The sequence below is a fragment of the Ceratotherium simum genome, chromosome 19, assembly GCF_057802395.1.
Source record: "Ceratotherium simum simum isolate JZ-2026a chromosome 19, ASM5780239v1, whole genome shotgun sequence".
Lineage (NCBI taxonomy): Eukaryota > Metazoa > Chordata > Mammalia > Perissodactyla > Rhinocerotidae > Ceratotherium > Ceratotherium simum.
Window position 1 is genome coordinate 6,106,899 of NC_141918.1, and position 21,532 is coordinate 6,128,430.

Consider the following 21,532-nt stretch of genomic DNA (forward strand, 5'->3'; position numbering starts at 1 on the left):
ATTTTGTACAGTTTTGTTGTTTCCAGAGTATAAATTTGGACCACGTTTCTCCATCTTAACTCTAATTATGTATCTGAGAATTTTATTTTATAAACCTAAATGTGTGGTTTTAGTTATCCCTATAAATTTCATTTTGTTAATTTTGTCCTTATTCTCTTCTAACATATTGTCTTTCTTGCTTTAAGTAGTATGTGAAAAATTAAAAAACATTATATTGATATGTCCATCACACAGATAAAATATGTAGTTTAGAAAAAGAGGAAGGGCAGAGTTCTGAGGTCTTCTACTAGGGATTAACCTGGAGTTCTCCTCAACCCATTACACAGTGTTCTTTGAGACGAATGGTCCAGACAGTTCCAGGCTTATCTCACAATAATAGCAGGGAGCTTACACGCCCCTCTCATCTACAAAAACAAGAAGCATTTATCACTTTCTTTGTCAAAGTTAAGATATTCTATATTTATGGCCTTCCCTAGATTTAGAAACAATCAAAATGAGGATTTAGTGTTTCTATATGGCTTGTTCTTAATGAATTCATGTTGGTATCTAAAGATCTCTGCTTCTAAACAGTTCTACAATCTATTCCAGAATTGGCCTAAAAATCCACATCAAGATTATATAGACCTACAGCTTCCAAATTCTACCTTTTCTAAAAGGAAACATCTGTCCATTTCTGATTTTCTATCATTGCTCTTGTTTATTATGACTTTTCAGAGATTGCCAATGTTTCTGGGATTATAATGTAAATTTTTTCAACATTTTGTTTAGTTTCTCCAGTATATTAACCAGCTATGTGTGGTTCCTTCTATATAGCAGAGACTGAGGACACACAGTTAAAATAAAAAAATAATTCATTTGTGTCAGAGAATTTGAATGACATTTAAATACCTTTCTTATATAGCCTCATCTGACAAGAGTTTCAACCATATTTGCTTTTAAGATTGTCAGTTGGAATACTATTCTCAACGATGGAGAAAAAAGAAAAACAGAAATCCTACTTTTCTTCTGTCATTTGTTAACATAGTCTGTTGCCTGAATAACTAAACAGTACCTGATATCCACGTAGTGGTCTCAAACTGTCGCTGCTGCTTTCCTTGGTCACAACAGTCATTGCTGTTTTTCTTCATAATCTATGAGGTGCTTTGTTAGCTGTCCTTGGCATTGTTTTTTCCTTTTGAGAAAGGCTTGGTCCTTCCTGTGATATGTAAGTTTCCTGATACTACTGGTACAGGCTCTCACCATTCTTATAGGTTCACACTATTCCTAAATGTACCAAAATCAGGTACACGAATAACATTTTATCCCAGATTAAATCACCGTAAAGCAGTGCACAACTGATTATATGCTGTGAGACTGGAATTTATTATTGACTAGAAATTTAACCTCTGCACATGCACAAAGTAAATCCAAGTATGGGAGACAGCTTCTGAAAGCCAAGTTTGGAAATTAGTGAACTCATGTAATGATGACTTCAATAATTGAATTAAAAAAAAGCAACCATGCTGACAGAAAATTGTCAAAGATTAGCAAAAAAGTGATGACATGATAATGATAAAAGTACATGGTACAAACTTTTATTTATGTAACAAAAATGTGTATCTTCCATCTTAAAATAAAGTCATAATCCTTTGGTGAATTGTATTGTTTTGTGGAAGGCTTGACTCTGAAAATAAACAAGTTTATTCACTGTCAGATGAAGCCGGTTTTAAGCTGACTGAGTAACTGTGGTATAATATTAACTGGACTGGAAAAACTTCAGTCCCTTAGTCATCTCTGGAGGTGGCTCCACATTGGTCTGTGATTGCGATGGCTCAGATGAACAACAGCTAAGGATCAAAATCTATTTGGATAGATAAGTCATAGCATTGATTCTGGGTAAAGTAAGAAAGCCATGGCCACCCTCATATATAAAGGTCTAAACACTACAGTAGAACTATTCATCCCAATATGGTACATTGTTACGTGTCTCCCACGTACACAATTAATATAGCACTTAGCCGAGAATGGTACCTACTTTTGTTGCTGAACAGCTTGCAATGACAACCTGTCAACAAATAGTTGCTGAGAATTGTGTAGGACACAGTACAAAGGTTCTTTGAGCATTTATAACAAGTATAAATGGTTCAAGTTTCCTGTCCTCAAGAAGTATACAAATATACTAGAGCAAATAGGATTCTGAAATCTTCTAACGGTTGTAAATGTTAATATTTAGCTAACATTCACCCAGTGCGTACAGTGTACCAGGCACCATTCTAGGCACTAAGGATATTGTAATAAACGAAGCAGACAAAAACTCCTGCCCTTAGGGAGTTTACATTCTAGTGGGGCAGGGGGTGGAGAGTCAAAAAATAAACACAATAAATAAATAGGTCAGATAGGTAAAACCATAGGATTTTATAGACCACTGCTGTCTAATGGAAATATAATGCAAGCCTCATACATAATTTTCAATTTTCCATTAGCCATATTAAAAAAGTAAAGAGAAACAGGTGAAGTTAAATTTTAATAAATTTTTAATTTTGGAGCAATTTTTGATTTACAGAAAAGTTGCAAAGGTAGTATAGAGAGTTGGCATATACCCTTCGCTCAATTTCCCTATTGTTAAGATTTCACATTACGGTGGTACATTTGTCAAAATTAAGAAACCACCACTAGTACACTACTATTAACTAGACCTCAGTTACTTATTACTTGGATTTCATCAGTTTTTCCATGAATGTCCTCTTTCTGTTCCAGGATCCAATCCATGATACCACATTGCATTTAGTTGTCAAGTCTCCTTAGTCTCCTCTGCTCTGTGACAGGGGATATTAATTTTAATAATATATTTTATTTAACAAAATGTATCAAAAATATCGTTTTAAACTGTAATCAATATTTTTAAAATTATCAATATATTTTACATTATTTTTTCATACTAAGTCTTCAGAATCCACTGTGCATTTATTCTTACAGCACATATGGATGGTATTTAAAATGTGAGACTGGAGGAGCTCATCAAAGGCGCGAATCTACAGAAAGAAGCGTCATGGTGAGGTTGTTCAGCAGCAGTATTTTCAGGGAAACGCAAGTTTTGAGATCAGGCTCCGAAGAGATCACCTAGAATTGGTGAAATAGTAAATTCCTTCCAAATAAAAGCAGTGTTGACACAACAGTGCAAAGGTGGGATTAGCCAGGAGCAAATCATTTTGCTCTGCTGGAGCAAAGATACACAGCCAGCAGGTGTGGAAAGCTGCATTAAGTGAGCTAAGGGCTCTCCTGCTGACCAGGTGGCTGGCCAGAGCCGGCAACGCCAGGGTTCTAAGGACAGCTTTGGAGTTAACAAGTGACGGCTGCAGTCAGTTACACACACCCACACACACACCCACACACCCACACACCCACACACACCCCAACCTGTGCTACCACAGAGCACAGTCACAGTGCTGGTACAGCAGAGGAGAAGAGAAAGCGCCGCCCTGGACCACAGAGCCACTTAGCAGCAGAGCCCCGCACCGACGTAGGTCACTAGCGAGGTGCCCTTCAGCCCGTAAGTAGGACAGGCTCGGAGGGCGGGGGGCTAGTGATGTGAGCTCAGGCGTGGCAAGCGCGACGGGCGTGTGGGTTCTGCATTCTCACAAGGGGCAGGGCCTTGGTTTGAAGACGAAGCGCGGAGTCGTTTAAGGCTAGTGGAAGGGTGTAAGTGGAAGCTCAAGGACACAGAGCACTGAGATTCTTGAGGCGGCGGCAGGGCTGAAGGTAGCGCAGTGAACGATCCTTTGTTGCCACATCCTCTCCAAGCCGGCAAAAGGAGCATGGAGGGCGAAGGAGAGGGGCGGCGGGGGCTACTCACAGGGCACCCTTTAGCTCCTGATGCTGCGAGCAGCGTCCCCGCCCCTGTTTACCTCTCACTGGGTAACTCCGCCCGGGAGTGGCTCCGTCCCCGGCAAAAATCTGACCTGGTTAAACTGGAAGGTGCAGGAAAGCCGGCCTCCCGGTGCCCCACGAACGCCGGACGAGCGCCGGCAACGCGGCAGCCCAGGCGCCACGCGCGTGCAGTGTGGGCGGAGGACCGTCCCCGGGCTCTGACCCGCGGGTCGGCGAAGGGGCGGGGCCGACGCGCACGAACCTATTACAGCAGACGCTTCCACGTGACCAGCCTCGACCAATAGGCGGCCGCGGCGATAGCGGCGGGGAAATTCAAACGTGTCTGTGGAGAGGGCTTGGATTCCGTCTTTTCTCCTCAACCCCGCTTTCTGGCGGTGAGTTCGGCCTCGCCGGCCGACCGAGGAACGGCGGCCGCCGGTGTGTGGGCTCTTTAGCTCGCAGGTCGGTGAGTGGTCGGGGCGAGGCGGGGCTCAGGGCCGGGTACACGGCGTGGAGCGCGGCTCTAGGAGCCGGAGGGGGAGGGGAGGTCTCGCCGCTTCCGCCAATCCCCTGGGCGGTGCACCGGGTGGTGTTGAGGCCCCAGGAAGCAAGAGGTGGGTGTGGACCTCGCCGGGGAGAGGGCCTGGCGGGGCACCTGGGGAGAGTTTGGGGACACGAGATCGTCTCACAGAAGACACACTTTCTCTTGTCTGGCGTTTTAGAACAGGCAGAGGAGATGGTGGCCGTGTTCTGACAGTTACGTTTCGAACCTGACTTCAGGAGGTGATACCTAGCTTCCACTTTATCGCCCCGTTTCATTGTTAAACTCTAGGTCAGTGACCCTGGTTACTGGGATGATGTTTGAGAATCACAAAGATGAGATTGACAGGAAGACCGCAGACACTTTGTTGACCAAACGTCACCACCGTGCGGATGAGCAAGTGCTCAGTACTGACGAATACAGTAGATTCTTGGTATTAGAAGATTCTTGGTGTTAGAATGATTAAGGTGGCAAACCATGATTCTGCCAGATATGCCTAAGAGCAAGCCTGCTAATATCCCATTTATCAATAAAGGGCTGTGATGTTGTATATAGTCTGCTTTGAAAGCACTTGCAATGTGCAGGTTTACTCACATAAAACAGGTGAATAAAGGAATGGTTATTTGCATTACCAAAAGGATGCTTTATGTCTGTATGTCACTATCAGAATCCAAGCAAACATTCCATCGCATTTTTAAAAAATGACCGAATTTGCAGATGGCCCAGAGAAAACAGTTCTGGAAAAGAGTGAAAGGAATGCCTTCAGTGTGTAGAAGAAAAATGGAAAGTTTGAAAGGGGGCAGCAATTTCTGTGTTGTGCAATGGCTTTATCGAAGTTCTGTTGGGAAGAAAACATGTACTTAGCCTACTGGAAACCTTGCTGGACAAATTTCAAAGATATGCTGTTGTTTTTGTGCACGTAGCTTCACAAATACTGCCTTAATAATACCTGTGTTTAGTTGTGTTCACATAACCAATGCTTTAGTCTTCTGGGTTCTAAAAGGCTAGTTGCAACTTTTTTTCCTTTAATGCCAGCAGAAATAGGAATTATGACTATTTCAATTCTTTTTTCTTAGAAATGGAAGCTGAAGATTTAAGTGGCAGAGAATTGACAATTGATTCCATAATGAACAAAGTGAGAGATATTAAAAATAAATTTAAAAATGAAGACCTTACTGATGAGCTAAGCTTGACTAAAGTCCCTGCTGATACTACAGGTAAGTTCCCTTTTTCTGCCCGCCCTCTGCAGTAAAGGAATGGAATGTTAACCACTGTGTGTTCACATAATGTAATTTCCTCGGTAGTTGATGCTTACCAATTTGAGTACGCACACTTTATATTTTAATCCTTTTGTATGGAAATATTCCCACAATTTTATGCTTTCTTAAAAAAGGAAACTTAACATCATTTATTACAGTGTGCTCAGAGGTTTTCTTAACTCTTCCCTTATTATCAGCTGTCATTTCTTTTTTTTTTTTTAAAAGATTTTATTTATTTTATTTTTTCCCCCCAAAGCCCCAGTAGATAGTTGTATGTCATAGCTGCACATCCTTCTAGTTGCTGTATGTGGGACTCAGCCTCAGGATGGACGGAGAAGTGGTGCCTCGATGCGCACCCGGGATCCGAACCCGGGCCACCAGCATTGCAGTGCGCGCACTTAACCACCAAGCCACAGGGCCGGCCCGTCAGCTGTTATTTCTGCTGATATGCCTGCCATCAATAGATATTGCCATTTTTTCCATTCCTCTTTTGCTGCAAACTGGGAAAGCTTCCTCAATCTGAATAAAATTATGTATAAATTTAAAGTCAAACTCTCAATTTTTGATTTAGAGAGTCTTCCTATTATTCCCTGGCTTTTTTTTCCCGGTCTCCCTTGTTCACTCTGTTCCAGCCACAGTGGCTTCCCGGATGTCTCTCCCATATGCTAGACCAGCTCCTACCCCAGTCCCTTTGCTCTTGCTGTCTGCTTTGAACACCACTCCCCAGATGTCTCCCAACTCTTGCCTCCTTCAGGTCTTTGTTCAAATATCATCTCAGTGAGGCCTTCCCTAACCTACCTATTTAAAGTAGCAACGTGCTGGGGTGGGAGTGTGTCCCCTATCTCCCTTCCCTGTATTATTTTTCTCCGTAGCACTAATCATCTTATATCTGATTTGCTCATGTGTTTGTTTAACATCTGTCTCCTCCACTAGACTGTGAGCTCCATGAGGACATGGTTTTTATCTGTTTTGTTATATCTACACAGCTTAGAATGGTGCCTGGCACACAGTAGGCACTTAAATGTTTATTGAGTGATGAATGAGTAAAAGTGCCCAAAGTTTAATACCCTAGTTCTATGAAAAGTACTAGCTCAGAAGCCTAATTCTTTACTATATTTCAGATTGTTGAGGATTTGATAAGTTTGTCATGTCTATACTAACCATTAAATGGATGAAACATTGAAAATAAATGGAAGAATCTGTAATCTAGTCATTATGGCAGATCACATTCACTCAAAACAGCCTTTAAACTGATCGTATTGTTGTTAAGCCAATTCTTAACAGAGTACCACCATACTTTATTATGTGTGTTTAAATAGCACTAACAAAGCTTGTACACCAAGGTAGATGAGTCCTTATTTAAAATCCTTAGCTACTCAAAACTGTAAATACTAAATGCATTTTGATAATTGGGATGTAAGACATTATATTAAGTATAGAAGAAGATTCAAAGATGCTTAAAACCATGGTTTCTAGATGAGAAGAATTTATGAATCTACTACACTACATTGTTTGGCATCAAAGGAATACTAACACAATAAAGACACAATGCTTTAAGTGTTGACTAGAGGGAGAATGGGGTCCTCAGAGGCATGTAGAATACATCTGCCAAGACAGTGTGTTTTAGATGTCTTGCAGACTAATTCGTTAGGAAATAAAACTGGAAAATGAAGTTAAGATCAGACCAGATTAAACTTAAAATAAAGCAAAATTATGAATGTGCTATGTTTTAGTAGAGAGCAGAAACAGTAATTTTATTTGCAAAAGTAAAGATTTAGCCCTTGTTGAAAGTAATAAACTAATGGAAGGAATGATAGGTTCTCCCAGAAATCTGAATTTAATACTGTTTACTAACGACTATAATATCCTGAACAGGAGACTGACATTAATCAAGTTGTCTTTTTGTGTGTGTGTGTGAGGAAGATTACCCTGAGCTAACATCTGTTGCCAATCCTCCTCTTTTTGCTGAGGAAGATTGGCCCTGGGCTAACGTCTGTGCCCATCTTCCTCTACTTTATATGTGGGATGCCTGCCACAGCATGGCTTGATAAACAGTGTGTAGGTCCATGCCCAGGATCTGAACCTGCAAACCTCAGGCTGGCAAAGCGGAGCACAGGAAATTAACCACTGTGCCACTGGGCTGGCCCCTCGAGTTGTCTTTTTAAAACAGCTAACACTAAAAAAAGTAAAAAGTAAATTACAGCATGAAAATTATGGAGAAATAGGGGTAGCTTGGAGGGAGAAGAAAATGACCTGTATCAGTTGCTTATCTTTTGTAAACTGGTTTTGGTTGGTTGGTTGAAGAGTAAGTGTGAGATATAGGGAGATGGTGTTGGATAAAGAATGTTATCTTAGGACTGGGGCAATAAGTTTCTAAGTTTTTAATGAATAAGTCTTTGATGAAGAATTTTCCAAGAAAGTTGGTACAAGTCGTGGTGGGAGAGGCTTATATTTTCTTTGGATAAAAGTTAACATGCTAAAATAGAATTTGCTGCTAGAGCATAAAATTTTCTTGGACTACGTATGGTTTTTTAAAGCTACTTATGAAAAAAACATTTATTTGCAAATTTTTTCTTTCCTTCAAAATATATAGCTTTTTGGAGTAAAATATACCCTCATAAAAGATATATATGCAGTAAATAAGTTACTTATATTTACACAAATTGTTAAAGTTTTTAAAAAGTGTTTTAAGGAGTTTATGTACATTGCTACTGAGAGCATAAATGATTAACTGTAATTTGAAAGAAAAGTGCAATTTGGCATTTGTTTTATATCTTTCTTACTTCTATTGTGGTATATTTTGTTCCCTATATTCAGATAACTCGGGAACTGTTAACCAAATTATAATGATGGCGAATAACCCAGACGACTGGTTGAATTTGTTGCTTAAACTAGAGAAAAACAGTGTCCCCCTAAATGATGCCCTTTTAAATAAATTGATTGGTCGTTACAGTCAAGCAATTGAAGCACTTCCTCCAGATAAATATGGCCAAAATGAGAGTTTTGCTCAAATTCAAGTGAGATTTGCTGAATTAAAAGCGTAAGTATTAGCACTTTAACTACATTTGACTAACTACATTTAACTAACTACATTACATAACACATAACTACGTTGCAAAAAGATAAAATGAAAACACGTTGTCAGGATTACTTGTAAGAAAATTGATATTTTTTGACCGAATCCTTTTGCTTATAATTAACAAGTGAATAATGTAAACTCTCTTTATCTTGTACACATTTCCACAAAAGTCACATATTCTAAATTCTGCCTAAGAAGATTTTTTAAAATATCTTATTAGTATTTAATTTTACACAAGGAAAAAACAACATCCCATGTCTTTTGGAAAATAGAATGAGGAGTTATCAAACTTAGATAACTGTGTCCTTTTCTTAAAACGTGACTCTGAAATCTTCATTACAGTATTCAAGAGCCAGATGATGCGCGTGACTGCTTTCAGATGGCCAGAGCAAACTGCAAGAAATTTGCTTTTGTACATATATCTTTTGCACAGTTTGAACTATCGCAAGGTAATCTGAAAATTAGATTCGTCAAAATGTTAAGTGAAAGACAACTTCCTACTGTAACTTATATACTAATATTCAATCATGTATGTGAAGTGGAAATTTGAGGCCAAAGGCATGAAAGTTGATCAGATGGGAACATGGGGGAAGAATGCCGCCTGAGTATAAATGCAGAGAGTATCTGTTCTACTAGCTCCTCCACTTGTAAGGAGTCATCCCGAGCAATGAGCGTGAACGTTGTGTATGTTCTTGGTTAGATTCAGGGCATATCTAAAGGAAAGTGGCTTCTGTGCTGAATAGTTTTGGGATGAAGGATATAAGATATTTAAGATAGAACTTAGATAAGCTTTTTTTATGCTATGGTTTCATTGCATCAAATATACTTGTAGCATTAATTGGTAGTTCTCCTTTAAAAAAAAAAGTAAACCATTGGCGAAGCTTTTATTTCTTGCTCACTTGGTGCTTCAGAGTCTGGACTTTTTGGCTAGGACCAGGACAGTCTCTTCTTCAGACATTTTTAGCTTGGCCATTCCTTAGTCTTATTTATTTTTCTCCTTTTCTGGGGCCTCTGCATCCACCGTCAATCTGCTGTCTGGGCATGTGTTCCTGTTTTCCTCTTGCCTTGTTTCTGCTCCAACCCTCATCCCATTTACCACCAGTGATATAGACATTATAACTGTTGGTTTAGCTCAGCCAGCATCCCCATGATGTGCCCAAAGCAGGGCTCAGTCACTGGAGAGTATTTCCCAGGATTGACATTGGAGAAAAGCATTGTACAAACTCAGCAAATGGTTTGAGAACCCTGAACTTTTACTTATTCAGATGATTTCTGAGTCCTGGTTAGCTGAATCATCATCTCCGATCTATCTGGTGCACTATCAGGTGACTTAAAAAAATCATCCCTTTCCTGCCTAGGAACATTGATTCCTCCTCTTTGCTTGTTAAAGTAAGTTTGGCCAGGCATTTAAGACCCTTTATCTCCCCTTCATTCTACTTAAAAATTTTTGAGGTATTATGGCCTATCAACAGCAACTATAAACTTTACATCTTTAGAACACATAAACATTGGAAATCTCAAATTCTATTATCTGTAAAAAATAAATCAATAAATTTATCTGTACCACCACAATGTAGTAGTAGCCTCAAGTCAAAATGGTGATTATTTTGAACAAGGTTGATGAATAGGCTTTCAGGAAATATGCAACATTCCTGAAATCCTGTGTACAGTTTGGTGTGTATAGTTTTTATCAGAGTCTCAAAGGGTCCGTGACCTTGATAAGCTCTCTAATTATCAGTTCTTATCTAAGACTTTCTCTCTTCTTTTGCTGTCCTAAAATGCTCAATACATGAAATATCACTATTCTCAATAAATGTAGACTTAACCAGTGTCAAATATATTTATATTCTTAAAATTTGTAAACTGTTGGAAGCAAAAGGCCATCTCTTAATCATCTTTATCCCTTAAGTGCCAAGTGCATAGCATAGCTCAATGGCTCCCATAAATGCTGATAACATATTCCATAAGATACATGACATATGCATTTAATATTTATAATATTAAATTCTCGACTAAATATGTTGTTTAAGATTGGAGTTGAAAGAAAATTTGTTTGGTAATTTATCTATAGTCAGAAAGGTAATTGTGGTATTCTGTCAGTTATTTTGCATTTTTCGGGTCGCATAGCTAAGTCTGGTAGCTAAAGATTAATTGTTGTCATTACATTTTTTTACAAGAATCCTTTTGATGAAGGATTCCTTTTAGCAAAAGGTGTCAACCTTTCCTTAATGACTAAGTGTCATTACAAATGATAATTATGCTGTATTGTAACAGATTGATGCTTTTGAGACTATTGTAACATCTGGGGCTTAGGTTTCCCTTTTACTGAATTCCCTCAGGTTTCTAACTGTTCTGGTTGGCGTTTCCCCACTTTGTAAGTGCTTTGTTACACTTCTTTTATTTCTGAAAATGGACAACGGTAATAAATTAATGCATAATTACATCAATTACATATTACACAAGTGAACTGTTTGACATGAGTTGTTATCAGAAGTGAGAGATTGCTTATTCGCTTATGAAACAAAGTGCATGAGTCTTGGAATAAATATTTTTGCTTAAGCCTCTTTAACTTTTATCCCAGGTCCTGATGAATAAGTATCTGGGGAGTAAAGATTGCTGCGTTAAAATGACAATTATTTTTTCTTTTGTTAGGTAACTTCAAAAAAAGTAAACAACTTCTTCATAAAGCTGTGGAGTGTGGAGCAGTACCACTAGAAATGCTGGAAATTGCCATTCAGAATTTAAACCTCCAAAAAAAGCAGCTGCTTTCAGAGGAAGAAAAGAAGAGTTTATCAGGTAAATGTATTCATGAGCGCTAATACTTTTCTGTAATAGATTGTCCTGCAAAAAAGGATTCAGGGTAATATTTTATAGAAAAATATCATTTCTGTAGAATAGTCAAAATCTGAGATTAAATTATAGATGTAAAGGAGGTAAGACTTTTTTAGAAATAACAAAGTGTTTTCTACCCTGCTGAAATTTTTTTTTTTAATTTTTGTTATTTGCTAATCAAACTCATTGTCGACACATTAAAAACAACTCGATCTAAGCAAGAGAGTGACTTTTTGCTTTTAGAAATGGAGCATGTGCCTTTACTCTGGGGAAGCAGTAATGCAATTATGAAACAATTAGGAAGCATAGAGAATTATCTTGCTAACATCTTCATGTCTGCATATCTTATTTGGGGACAAATATTTACTATGAATTGACTTTTTAAATATTCTTATTTGTAAGATTACTTTGTTTTGTATGCCTTATGTTTTTACAAGTTTAATTACAATTTTTCAAAATTTTCACAGCATCTGCAATATTAACTGCCCAGGAATCCTTCTCCAGTTCACTTGGACACTTACAGAATAAGAATGCCAGCTGTGACTCCAGAGGACAGACTGCTAAAGCTAGGCTTTTGTATGGGTGAGGACGCTGAATCAGGTTTAAACGCTCATCATAGATTTATATTATTTATACATCTACATATATATTTGCATGTAACAGTGATAACAATGTTTATTGGTTAATGGAAATATGTTAATATTATTCTTAAAAAAATCGGAGGTATTTTCTTTCTATTTAGAGAGAACATGCCCCCTCAAGATGCAGAGATAGGTCATGGAAATCCCTTGAAACGATCAAACAAAACTAAACGGGTAACTTATTTTTAATTTACTTTGATTAAAAGGGTAGTGGTGAGGTCTTTGTTTATTTCCTAGTTGGTTACTTAATCTTTTGAAACATTTTTAGTCATGCCCTTTTGGAAGAATCCCGGTTAACCTTCTAAATAGCCCAGATTATCATGTGAGGACAGAAGGTTCAGTTGTACCAAGTTTTACAAAAAGGTATGTTTGGTTTTAATTTCTTAATTTGTTTTTAATACTTGAAGATTGATAGCAGAATGGTCTTAAAGTCTTTTACTATGTAACAGTAATTATGAATACTTTTTTTGTTGAGGAAGAGTTGCCCTGAACTAACACCTGTTGCCAATCTTCCTCTTTTTTTCGCTTGAGGAAGATTAGCCCTGAGCTAACATCTGTGCCAGTCTTCCTCTATTTTGTATGTGGGACACCACCACAGCATGGCTGACAAGTGGCATAGGTCTGCACCTGGAATCCAAACCCGAGAAACCGGGCCGCCAAAGCGGAGCATACCGAACTTAACCACTAGGCCAGGAGGCCAGCTCCTGAATAAATTTTTATTTAGTATTAAATGTTACTGAATCTCTAAATGCTGTCAGGGACAAAGGAATGAGTGGAGAATATGATTTTATTTTGCTTTTTCACTCATTAAAAATATCCATTAAAGGAACTATTAAAAAATTAGGAAACATTGAGGAAAAATATTAAGTCGACACAAAGCTTAAAAGACTATGCAGACATCTCTGGGGTGAAAACTTGTGATGTCTGAACACTTCTCACCCGCGGCAGCCTCTCTGGTGAGAGTCTCTTCGCAGTGTGTATGGACGTCTCCCTAGCAGGGGTGGAGGGAGGTCTGAGAACAATGTCTTTTCCAGCTAGTTCAAGGGCAAGAGCAGCTCTCGGTGAGAAAGATCAGTCATTCATTCACTTGTGTCAGAACCTAAGGCATCAGGAAGTAGGGAGGGTGGGTAGAGATGAAATACTGTTCATACCTCCATTGTGTTCTCCTTCCTTCAACTCAGGTGCTTCTTCCCTTAAAACAAATGAGAATCTAGTGTTGTAGCTTAGCTAAGGGAATTTTTCTGGTCTATTAACTCTAACTACTATTTATAACCTTATTTCTATTGGAAACGGCTCCTTGGATTCCAGAGAATCATTTTGCAAGTGAACTTTGGAAATATAACTGATTGGTTTCAGTTGTTGTCTTCTGTATTTAAATTTCTATTCTGCTTAGGGCTTGACTAAATATTGATGTTAAAAGAGCATTTTGGTTGTCAAGATTAAGCTCCAAAATGTTATAACTATTGTCTTGTCTTCGCCACTTCAAATACCTGGCTGAAGAGTAAGGAGACTTTCTCCCGCTCCAAAAAAATAAAAACAAAGACAAACCAGTCATTTTCTTGGTGCTTGTTATGATAGAGTGTATGGTAGGCACTGTGGAGGCACACGGAAGGGTTTATACCCCAGTTCTTATCCTGAAGCTATTTGCGATTGGAAGTGTAGTTTCACCTATAGCCTGCTGTGCCTTTCCCCTTTCCTACATTCACACCTTAACTCCCACTGTCACTTACTAGGTAGTGAAGTAGGCAATCACCTACTACTTATCCCTGTCACTTTTGTCATTGCCCAGCACCGAACTTAATCACGTTTGTACTAGAATCACGTTATTTTAAAAAATATCATTTTAAGAGATTTTTTTCAATTAAAAAGTGAACATATTGTTAAAAAGCCAGTTTTAAAATGGAAAAAATAATACACTGAAAAGATTAATTTCAAATTAAGCATTATTTTGTTTCGTGGGTAATAGACAGACCTCTGGATCAGAGTGCCGAGATATGATTGTGCCTGGATCTAAATCAAGTGGAAATGATTCCTGTGAATTGAGAAATTTAAAGGTATTTCAATTTTTAAATCTTTATGTGGAGCAAAGGTCCGTGATCCAGGGTCCATGGAGCTGCTTCTGGGGAAGGGGTCCATAGTTTCTATGATATCTCCAGCAGTGTTCCTGAAGCCCCAAGAGATGTAGGACCACTGATTGGAAGTGGTACAGCAGTCCTAAACTCTCTCCAAGGTTGAGGAGGTAGAGCAAGGATCAGCCATCTCCTGGGATGACTGGGAAGTGACTACTATATGCATGTGTGGAAGGAGATTGGTTGGCCTGGGTTTGGGCATAGCCGCGGTAGCCATTCCCCCCAGCTTTTGTTTCTTGGTGGCGTAATCATGTGGTCTAGCAGGGCATGTTGAACAGAAATGAGCGAGTAAATTGTGATGGGCAGCGGTGAGGGCTTAGATTCTCCATCCTGATGTCCTGACGTGGCAGAGCAACTTTGTATAAACTTAAAAGACAGGATCTTAGTCCCTGGTCCCTGACTTTTAGGGGTCATATTCTTATTGTAGTTTAGTTAAGCCCCTGGCGTCACAGTGTGGGTCTTTTTAATTTTATATTCTTTCTTCCTCTCTCTCTTTCATGGTCTATGCTTTAAAATCATAATTTTAACTAATCACAGCTATATGAGAGAATAGTGCATAGTTGTGTCAAAAAGTTTTCTTTCTGAATGTACTTACACAAATCTTAATTTTGACTAATGCTGTTATTTTTGGTGATAACATACAATCATGGTAACAAAATAAAGAGGCATGTTCTATATTGGATTCTAACTTTCTAACTTCTCTTAAGTGAATATATTCTGGCAATTGATTAATATATCCATTGAAAGCAAATTGGCCAAATTTATGGTTATGGCCATTCCCATTGCTCTAGTCAATAATTTAAGAAGTTAATCTTTGCTACGAGTTTGTGAGTCTACATGTGATTATAATAGATAATTTTCCTAGTAATATTTTCACATAGATGAGACTTGAGTGTATTGAACAATAGGACAAATTAGTACTACTACTGTTTATGGGACTCTTATTCTTTTTATGTAGTCTGTTCAAAATATCCATTCCAAGGAGGCTCTGATGTCAGATGGGAGGAGTTCTGAACTTAGTACTGATTCAATAACCCTGAAGAATAAAACTGAATCAAGTCTTCTAACAAAATTGGAAGGTAAGGGTGACAAAATAGATAGACTTCTTTAATTAAGAAAATCACTTTATTGCTTGTGAAAGCTGACCAGCCACCTAAGAATTGCGATGTAAGACTGTGTCTCTGTTCCTTTGTCTTGTATTTCAGTTGAATTTATATAGAGTATATGAAAAGTATTGAATTCGGTAGCAAAGGAAGTTTATTTGCCTAAAAGGTACATAAAAGGAAGAATGGAAGGAAAATACAATGGAGCTGAGTAATTTTTCTTGGTTGGCTTGACAGATATTTTCTGGAAAGGACACAGAGGCTGTATTTATACAACAATTCTCCCTTTCTTCTTTTATCAAACGTTTGATTGTCCACTATATGGGTACCATGATATTCTAAGGATATATGAATGAATCAGGTAGGGTCCCAAGGAGGTTGCCATCTCGTGTGGGAGATCTACTGATAAATATAATTCTGAATGGAATGTGGAGCGTGTCATGAGAACCACATAAATAAAATGCTGTGAAAATTTAGAAGAAGGAGAAATTTGAGGAACTAATTTGGGAAATAGGAAATAATTTGTGGAGGAGAAGCAACTTGAAGAACTGTTAGGATTTAAATAGGAAGAAATAGCAGTGGTAGAGTTTTTCAGATGGAGCACTTAGCATAAACAAAAGAATAAAACACTTTAGGAATGAAAGATCGTCTAGTTATGCTGAAACTGTGACGCAGGTAGTGTAGAAGTAGGAGATAAGACTAGGTAGACTTTGAATGCCAGGCTTTAATTTTTTATTTTTTTAGATGTCAGGGTACCATTAAAGATTTCTATATAGGATCATGAATTGCATGATCCTTATTCAAACAAAGGTTGCCAGATTGGATGTAATTTTTTTTTCTTTTAAATTTTTTAAATTTTATTTATTTTATTTTTTTCCCCCAAAGCCCCAGTAGATAGTTGTATGTCATAGCTACACATCCTTCTAGTTGCTGTATGTGGGACGCGACCTCAGCATGGCTGGACAAGCGGTGCATCGGTGCGCGCCCGCGATCCGAACCCGGGCCGCCAGCAGCGGAGCACGCGCACTTAACCACTAAGCCACAGGGCCGGCCTTCTTTTAATAAAACTGAGGAGGAACACTGTGACAAAGCTGGCTTGCCCTAGACTCATTTTGGTTTGCCTGGGACTGTTCTAGTTTTAGCCCTGGAAGTCCCATGTCCCAGGAAAGCCCCGAGTCCCAGGCAAACTGGGACGGCTAGTTACCCAAGAATAGTCTTTTTGCTATTATTTTGATTGGGAATAGATTCCTATTCCTAGATTTGAGGGAAACTGTTATATTTTATGTTTCGTTGCATCTATTATAAACTGGTATGATTGAGAAATTGTCTTTATCAAATATGCTTGTTAATAGTACTAATCTGACACCTAATTGAATGATTTTAGATGAATGCTTGTTGAGGGCCTACACTGTGCCAATAATACTTTATTATACGGCAAAACTTACAATCAGAAAACTGCCCAAATCATAAGAGTAGAGCCTAGTGAAATGTCGTTTCATGCATATGCATTTCTGTCGAGTGTATTCAGAGTGGGGTTGTTGGGGGCCACAGGGTGTGTGTACACTCGGCTCTGTAGATAGTGCCAAACCGTCTTCCAAAGGGGTCGCACCATTGACCAGCAGGTAGGTCGCTCTTGCTCCATATTCTTCCCTTTTATTGTTGGTTGTTAACTTTAGATATTCTGATGCTGTGAGTGACACCTCATTGTGGTTTTGATTTGCATTTCCCTGAGGTCTAATGATGTTGAACATCTGTTTTATGTTTATTGGCCACTTGGATAACCTCTTGTGATGTACTTGTTCGAGTCTCTTGCCAATTTTTCTATTGGGTTTTCTTTCTTTTTCCTATTGATTTTTAGGAGATATTAGATATTCTAGATATACATCCTTTGTTGGATATATGTATTACAAGTAACTTCTCCCATTTTGTAGCGAAGACTTTTGATAAACAGAAATTCGTAATTTTCATGCATTTTAATTTATCAGTCTTTTCCTTTGTGGTGTTTTCTATGTCTTTAAACAAATCTTTTCCTGCTCCAAGATCATAGAGATATTTCCATATATTTTAGAAGATTTGTCATTTTACCTTTCACATTTAAACTTCTACCTGAATTTAATATTTGTGCATGTGTAACATCAAGTGTCAAGATTCATTTTTCCCCACGTGGATACCCTTTGCTCCAGCAGCATTTATTGAAAAGACCCCCTTCCCCCTCCCTGAGTTGTTGGAAATGAGGTTATCCCACATGAGGTCTGGTTTTGGATTCTTCTCTGTTCCCCAGTTCTTTTTGTCTTTCTGTTAATACTCTCTTAATTACTACGGTAAGTCTTCGTATCTGTCAGTGTAAATCTTCCAATTTTGTCTTCTTCAAGACTTGAGCTATTCTAGGCCTTTTGGATTTCCATATAAATATTAGAATCAGGTTCCATTTTGTAAAAGGTGGCATTTTGATTGAGATCAAATGGGACAAATTAACATCTTAACAGCTAAGTTTTCTAGGCTACTAACCTGACATATCCCTTCATTCATTTAAGTAGTCTTTAAGACATTAGTGAGAGAATTGTATTCTGTGTAGAGATTTTACATATCTTTTGCTAGACTTATTCCTAGATATCTAATTTTTTTATGCTATGGTAATGAATGGTATCTTTTCAAAAAAAATTTATCCTCTAATTTTTTGTTGCTAGTATATAAAAATACTGATTTTTAGTTATTGATCTTAGACACAGTGACATTGCTAAATTCACTGAATAATTCTAATATTTTTCTATGGATTCTTTCATGTTGTTTGAGAATAATAGAATATTTTTTTTCTTTCCAATTCTTTGAACTTTCATTTCTTTTCTTTGCTGTATTGTACTTAAGACCTCCAGTATAATGATGAATAGAAGGAATGATAGGTGGCATTCTTGTCTCTTTCCTTATTTAAGAAGGAAGCTTTCAATATTTTACCTTTAGTATAGTAATTGCTATAGATTTTTGTAGCTACTCTTTATTAAATATCAAAACAGAATGAGTTCTATTTTATACCTAGATTACCATTAGTTTTTTTGTGACTGGGTGTTGAATTTTATCAAATGCTTTTTCTGTGTTTATTGAATTGATCGTATTTTTTTTCTCTATTCTGTTATTATGGAAAATTACATTGATTTTCAAATGTTAAGCAAACTTTGCATTTAGGAGTAATCCAACTTGGTTGTAATTTATTATCCTTTTTGTATATCGAGTGCTAATATTTTGTTTAGGGTTTTTGTATCTATTATCATGAGAGGAATGGAAGTTTGATAATCATAGAATATTAAATATATTGTTGGGCCGGCCCCGTGGCTTAGCGGTTAAGTGTGCACGCTCTGCTGCTGGCGGCCCGGGTTCGGATCCTGGGTGCGCCCCGATGCAGCGCTTCTCCGGCCATGCTGAGGCCGTGTCCCACATACAGCAACTAGAAGGATGTGCAACTATGACATACAACTATCTACTGGGGCTTTGGGGGAAAAATAAATTAATTAATTAAATATATTGTTGAGGCTCTTTCATTTAGAGACCCTTAAGAAAGTAAAGTACAGGCTAGTATAAGGTAAATTTTTTATTAAAAAACTAGAGGTCTATGAAAAGTGATGAATTAGCTTCTTTTTATTTGCAACTTTATTACATATATAGGTTTTTAAAGTTTTACTTATTTAATTACTTGTTTACTGGTAAAGACCAAAGCATTTAAATCCAGAATGGTCTCTGACCAAGCTGTAGATGACAACTTAGGAAGACGGCTGTATTACAACTTTGTAAAATTGACTTGCTAAAAGCAGATTGTCAGCTGGCTTAAAGCTTTTAGTTTCTTTGTTTTTAAAAGCAAAATTCTAGGGGCCGGCCTGTGGCTTTAGCGGTTAAGTGCGCGTGCTCAGCTCCTGGCGGCCTGGGTTAGGACCCCGGGCGCACACCACTGCACCGCTTGTCCGGCCGTGCTGAGGCGGCGTCCCACATACGGCAACTAGAAGGATGTGCAACTATGACACACAACTATCTACTGGGGCTTTGGGGAGAAAAAGGGTAAAAAAAAAAAAAAAAAAAGGAGGAGTATTGGCAATAGATGTTAGCTCAGGGCCAGTCTTCCTCAGCAAAAAGACGAGGATTGGCACGGATGTTAGCTCAGGGCTGATCTTCCTCACACACAAAAAAAAAAAGCAAATGCTAATATAGTTTGTAACATGATCTATTGTTTAGGTTTAATTTTGTTGTTACCAAATATTCTTGCCTTTTAATGACAGCAGCAACAAATAAAATTTCAGAAACTAAAGAGCGTCAAGAACCAAAGGTTCCAGAAAGTAACCAGAAACAATGGCAGTCTAAGAGGAAGTCAGAATGTGTAAACCAGAATCCTGCTGCATCTTCAAATCAGTGGCAGATTCCAGAGATAACCTGGAAGGCTGAATCAGAGGTAACTTTCTTTTCCCCTCTAGTATAGCATTGCTGTTGTTCATAATGCGATGATCATATTAAATATTTTCTTCTTTTATTAAGTGCTTATGTATATTTTATGGAATAGTTTACTCAAAGGATGTTTTTTATTATTCACAAAACAATGATCAGTACCAGTCATAGGTTCAGTAAGAGTATATGTCAAGCTGAATTCTTTTCTATTTTCGTTAGTGTTTCTAGATTCCTGGTAGACTGGTGCAGGGGTCAGCAAACTACAGACTATGGGCCAAGTATAGTTCCAGCCAGTCTGTGTAAATAACATTTTATTGGAACATAGCCATGCCCATTCGTTTAATTACTCTCTGTGGCTGCGAGTTGAGTAGTGGTAACAGAGATCATCTGGGCTATAAAGCCTAAACTGTGTACTCTTGTGCCTTTTACAGAAAACAGTATGCCGATCCCTGAACTAGTGCAATGCTGTACCAAAGCATTTGACTTATTTCCTATCATCACTCTCATGGATAAAAGAGAAAAATATAGACTAGACAATGTATTTGAATTTATAACAGGTTGAATGATCATGCCCAGTGGCTGGGGGCTATTTCAGAAGGAGTGATCTGCTGGAGTACTGGAGAGCCGCACCTGTAGTCCATGGCCATGCTTTCCTCACTATTTCTTTTCAGCTATATTTTAACTCAGTGGTTCTTAAACATTTTGGCCTTGGGACTCCTTTACACTCTTAATTATCATGGCTTATAAAGAACTTTTGTTTATGTAGGTTATATTTATCTGTATTTACTGTATTAGAAAGTAAAACCAAGGAATTTTTTAAGTGTTTATTAATTTGTTAAAAATAACAATAATAAACCCATTACATGAGAACATAGATACACTTTTATGAAAAGTAAGTATTTTTCAAAACAAAATAATTATAGAGAGAAGAATGGCTTTGTTTTACAATTTTTACAATTTCTTTCATGGTTGGCTTAACAGAAGACTGGATTCTTCTGTCTGCTTTTGCTGCTTCAATCTGTTTCATCATCACATGTCACACAGCGTCAGGAAAACTGCAGGACACACTCATGAGAGAAAGTGAAAAAGGCAAATAATGTTTTAGTGTTACTATGAAATAGTTTTACCTCTCAGACACCCTGAAAGGGTCTTAGAGACCCCCGCCTCCCTGGTTTTCCTGGATTACTCTTTGAGAACCACTGATCTAAGTAACGAAGTAGATAACAAATGTTAGATGATGAGAATCCTGACAGGTCGAATCATGGATCATATGAGCAAGCATCTCCTCTTTTTTTCTTTTTAAAACTTGTAAGCCAATAGGATGGTAAAGGGACTCAACACCATTTATTTGTCCATAGAGAAATGCAAATCAAAACCACAGTGAGATACTGCTTCACATCCACTAAGTGGTTATAATGAAAAAGAGACAATAACAAGTGTTGGTGAGGATGTGGATAAATTGAAGCCCTCAAACACTGCCAGTGAGAATGTAAAAGGTGCAGTCTCTTGAAAAATATGACAGTTCCTTAAAAGTTAAACAGAGAGTCACCATATGATCCAGAAATTCTACTCATAGGTATATACTTAAGAGAATTGAAAATGTATATATCTACACACAAACTTGCACATGAAGGTTCATAGCAGCGTTATTCATAATTGCGAAAAAGTGCCAAATAA

At 37.9% G+C, this 21,532-nt stretch overlaps 1 protein-coding gene across 9 annotated transcripts in view; it reads left to right on the plus strand.

The window, feature by feature from the left end:
* The first annotated feature begins 4,157 nt into the window (after window positions 1-4,157).
* TTK (TTK protein kinase) overlaps window positions 4,158-21,532 on the plus strand; it is a 38,223-nt gene continuing 20,848 nt past the window's right edge. For 3 of the 9 annotated variants that reach the window (XM_014781079.2, XM_087443808.1, XM_087443811.1), the window contains exons 1-11: window positions 4,163-4,308; window positions 5,464-5,604; window positions 8,464-8,686; window positions 9,068-9,174; window positions 11,378-11,521; window positions 12,025-12,139; window positions 12,300-12,372; window positions 12,467-12,561; window positions 14,165-14,252; window positions 15,286-15,406; window positions 19,693-19,862. In XM_014781079.2, coding sequence (XP_014636565.1) covers window positions 5,466-5,604; window positions 8,464-8,686; window positions 9,068-9,174; window positions 11,378-11,521; window positions 12,025-12,139; window positions 12,300-12,372; window positions 12,467-12,561; window positions 14,165-14,252; window positions 15,286-15,406; window positions 19,693-19,862 — 1,275 coding nt within the window. In that variant the 5' untranslated portion in view covers window positions 4,163-4,308; window positions 5,464-5,465. Of the gene's footprint in view, window positions 4,313-4,576; window positions 4,679-5,463; window positions 5,605-8,463; window positions 8,687-9,067; window positions 9,175-11,377; window positions 11,522-12,024; window positions 12,140-12,299; window positions 12,373-12,466; window positions 12,562-14,164; window positions 14,253-15,285; window positions 15,407-19,692; window positions 19,863-21,532 lie in introns of those variants that run through there. The other 6 variants (XM_087443809.1, XM_087443810.1, XM_087443806.1 and 3 more) reach the window with 5 other exon arrangements.